Source organism: Agrilus planipennis, unplaced genomic scaffold, assembly GCF_000699045.2.
Source record: "Agrilus planipennis isolate EAB-ADULT unplaced genomic scaffold, Apla_2.0 scaffold507, whole genome shotgun sequence".
Classification (NCBI taxonomy): Eukaryota; Metazoa; Arthropoda; class Insecta; order Coleoptera; family Buprestidae; genus Agrilus; species Agrilus planipennis.
In genome coordinates this window covers 1-4,156 of record NW_020439157.1, presented here as the reverse complement: position 1 = coordinate 4,156, position 4,156 = coordinate 1, and the positions used below count along the sequence as shown (strand labels likewise).

Genomic DNA, 4,156 nt, shown 5'->3' with positions numbered 1-4,156 from the left:
TTTTCCAAACCTCTATTTTATGATGTTCAAACAAATAAGAAACATTTTTAATTTAGTTTTGTTTGGATAACAAATTTATTTTAAATGGTCTTGTAGATAAATATTTATCTCATTTTTATAAAATGCGTATAAACCTAATTATTTTTTTCGAAAAATTAAAAGCTACATACTGCTGCAGGCGATTAACTTTTGAAATTGATGAAAATTCAAAGAAAAACATTTACTATTGTGATTAAGTTATTTAATGTTTATATAAATATCTTTCAAACTATTGTTTACACAGTCGAATTTATAATTTTAGAGCTTTGCGTAATAATAATAATGCACTTGTTGATTTACTGATTCTTCAGTGTACTTATGGACTATAAAAATGCCTTTTAAATATTTATCCTGCAAACTTTGCTTTAAGTACTCGAGTAAATCCTGTTCTGTTGAATAGTGCGTACTTTTATACTTTTTTTCGAATGTTCATTTATTACTCTTCATGGAATTAAAACATTTGATAAAGAACATTAGTAAATATTTTCGATGAATAATTTCATTCAATTGTATTGTTTTATAGCAGTATGTTTGTGCTAATACACTTGGCTATTGTGAGCATTTTTAAACGTAAATAGATTGTTTTTCGCATTGTCTTGTTCTTACAAAATTTAATTTAAACCACATTAATAATAAAAGTGTCACTTGTGACTTTAGTTTTAATATGACCAGCAGGAACCGGAGTGGACGTATACATTTATGGTAATTTCCAGAGATTAGTCATTTTTGGAAACGCACATGCATTTATAGTTTAATTTCTCTTCAACTGGACACAGTTACGAAAAATCAGTCATACAATTTTATAACAAAATTGATTAAATATTTCAAAAACGAATTCTGGAAATTACCAAGCCATTTTATCTAACGATTTATTATGTATGCTCTATGTTCGGTTTTACAATGGCAATGGTTCTATTACAGTATTCGCACAATTATTTATTGCACTTACCCTTCATCTGTTGATACTAAATTTTTTAATTTGTTGTTTTAGGTCTTCCATTTGCAAGATATTAGATGGGAAAGAACTCAGTTTTTGTCAAAGTCGTTTTTGGCTTTTCTCACGTTCAACATAATTACTTATGGTCTCTTGTTTGCTGAAGTTTTAACAACTCAGTTTGCTAGCAGACCATCTCACGATCAAAGTTTCTACATGCACATATTCAATGGTTGTTATGCTGTTCTTCTCTTTATTGTTGTGGTTTTCTTCTTGGTTTACGGAGTCGAAGTGTATTTCAAGGTTTGTAAAGTACATGATGCTAATTTTAATTAAAGTTGCAAATCTCGAAACAATTTTTTATATAAAACAAGTATTTAAGAAATATCAGGAGTTACCCTTATCCGACATTCACGCTATCGTATTCGTTTAAAATATGGTACATATTTCCAATTAATCTTTATTCAGTAAATGAACTGTTATAGATATTAAGCTATTTAGTGTAATTTAGAATTTTATTCTTTATTGAAGGTTCGAGGAGCATTTATAAAGCAACCGGTGCAGTTGAGTGGAGCCCCCGAGTCGGAGCCTTTGAACAACGATCAGCAATTATTACGCCCAAAGATCAACAATTCGCAGTTACACCAGTCCCGTGTGGGTTTAATCAGTCAGGCGTTTATGTTGATCATCATTGTCGGTTTTCTCTTTTCTGAAACGTTGTCAGAATTTTGGAAGACCAAAGTGCCAGTCGTTTCACGCAATTGGCACGACGTTCTTTTCCGTGTTGTTGAAATTGGCGTCGCCATCTGGTTTCCGGCTGTACTCTGGAACTGTATGTCTCCCAACGAACTTTGGATCCTCAATCCTCGTAAACTTCTTGCCAAACTCGACAATGGTAACGTTCCCACGATATATCTCTCATCTGACGAGGGAGACGTGTCGAAGAACGAAGGAGAAGAGAAAACAAACGGTGAATGTTGGATCTGTTATGATGCGGACAGAAGCGATCCCTTAATTCGGCCCTGTGCATGTACCGGAGATGTATCCAGTGTTCATCACGAGTGTCTTCGACGCTGGCTGATGGAGAGTTCGTCGACGAGTACGGAAACGACGCTCAAGTGCAAAGTTTGCAATTGTCCTTATAATGTAGAAACGACAACTAAGATCGATTGGGAACGGGGATTCACAGCGGAGCATTGGGGAAGTACCGCGTTGTTTGTTACCTGTCTTTCGCTGGCCGTTGCAGGTGCTTGGATTACCATACAGTTGGTAGAAGATTCATATATTAGAATGATAAGCGCTAGTATAGCTTTGATGATAATCTATGTCTGTATTAGGTAAGAAAATTGAGACTTTATTAACTCTTACAATTTTTTTTTTATTTAAGATGTTCTGATTTAAAATTTAAAAGATAAATATGTTCTACAGCTATTTGACTTTTGTAAAATAACATTTGGTAGACCTGTAGGTGTTTGCTGCTTTATAACAATCAGTGGATTTTTAATTATAATTTTCTATTTTTTTCTTACAGATTCCTTGGCCAAAATACACTTAGTGCATACAAGAGGGCAAAGATTGGATCGGTGAACATTGGTGACCATGTTACCACAATAAGTGGTAATGTTACGGTCACGACAATGAAATAGAATTGAAACCAATTTATTTATTTAATTTCATTAGATATCTGGGTTGATACTGATTGAAAATGATTTTATTGTACACACTATATTGGAAATTATGTAACCTACGTTAATTTTCACTCAAACGTTTTATCTTTATGATATGAATAAATAGAGGAAAATAACTCAGTAATCTACATGTCATAAATAAATATCAATATATCTCTATTAATTGTGATAAATGTACTGTACCTTCGTACTATTTATAGGATTATTATTACGATAATAGGATATTCACTCTGTATATATTCGTAAAAGTAAGATGCATGTTTATTGTTATATGTCTCTCATGTTTTTTGTTGTTACTATCTTTAGGTCTGATTATTTTTTAGTTGTGTGTATATAAGAATTAAACAATAAATAATAGAATATAGTACTTAAAAAATAATTGTTTTTATTTCGTAATCTTGAGAAAAAATGGTAAAAGTATTCAAAGAAACTTCTGGCAAATAATTTGAATTCAAAAAAATGTAAAAAATATAAAATTTTAGACGGTATAAAAAAAGTAGATGTACAGACAGAGAGAAGACGTGGAGAAAAATTTTTCTCTACATGCACAAGATTAAATTATATATTTTTATTTGTTCAGATTTTATCAATAAATTTTATACAAGTCGGTATTGCACTATGTAAGGGGAGAGGAGACTTTTACGACATTGTAGGTATGCGTTTAAATAACGGAGGGAAGTTTTCGTATTGGTCGCACAAATTTAGACAAATGAATAATTTAAATTTGAATTTAATTATGTTATGTCCGAAATATTTGGTGTTTCTTCACAATTTTTAGCTGTCTATAAACCTGCATCAATGTACCCTGTGTAAATACCGATTTAATACCATTAATCAGATAATATTGTTTCATGCGAGGAAAAAAATAGCAGAATATTCTCTTTCTATGCAAAAACGCACTTTTTCTGGGATTCCCCGATCACCTAATAACGCAAATTTGAAATGAAATTGCAATGTAATTATTTACTATTGTTTACTCAGCGCCACATTAGCAATTTTTGAGCAAAAACATAGGTGTGTTTAACAGTATCGTTTGCGGACATATATTTACTTTTCGTTTCTTTCTCGTTTAATTTCAAGGTGGAGTGTATGGAGATGTGTCTGCAAACTGTTTAATGAATTCATGTTCGAGAACTTGAGATGCTCGACTAACAAGTACGTTCATCCTGTAACATTACATTGTTTTAATTACGTTTAGAGATGTTTAGTTACTAGTAATAATGCATAGATTAAATGAAATCAAATGCAATTCGATAACCTTCGTGTTTACTGACAGGCATTAGAAGATAACAAAAAATAAAAGTTCATTCATTATTTTAATAATTTAATATGTTTGCTGCAGTACATATCATCGTAATTTATAACAAAGTGCTTTTGTAATAATAATGTAGTAAAAAAAACTACAATATGTATCTTTAGTAAAAAAAAATACGTAATGCCAAATTCGATTTTTGAATATGTCTAAAAATGTACTTAACTATAGCAATTTATTCAT

General features: G+C 31.1%; 1 protein-coding gene across 1 annotated transcript; it reads left to right on the top strand.

Moving 5' to 3' along the window:
• Nucleotides 1–551: 551 nt before the first annotated feature.
• LOC108743488 lies at nucleotides 552–2,987 on the top strand. The gene is made up of 4 exons (XM_018479061.2): nucleotides 552–593; nucleotides 1,031–1,276; nucleotides 1,505–2,310; nucleotides 2,505–2,987. Exons 1-4 carry the CDS (start codon nucleotides 567–569, stop codon nucleotides 2,617–2,619), a joined length of 1,194 nt encoding a protein of 397 aa, XP_018334563.1. The 5' UTR covers nucleotides 552–566; the 3' UTR covers nucleotides 2,620–2,987.
• The last annotated feature ends 1,169 nt before the right edge of the window (nucleotides 2,988–4,156 follow it).

Bases quoted from the DNA above. Each gene is read 5' to 3' on its own strand.
- LOC108743488 (XM_018479061.2), top strand. From the start codon at position 567: ATGTTTGTGCTAATACACTTGGCTATT. The intron at 1,277-1,504 runs GTTTGTAAAGTA...TCTTTATTGAAG, and splicing joins GAGTCGAAGTGTATTTCAAG to GTTCGAGGAGCATTTATAAA. The intron at 2,311-2,504 runs GTAAGAAAATTG...TTTTTCTTACAG, and splicing joins ATAATCTATGTCTGTATTAG to ATTCCTTGGCCAAAATACAC.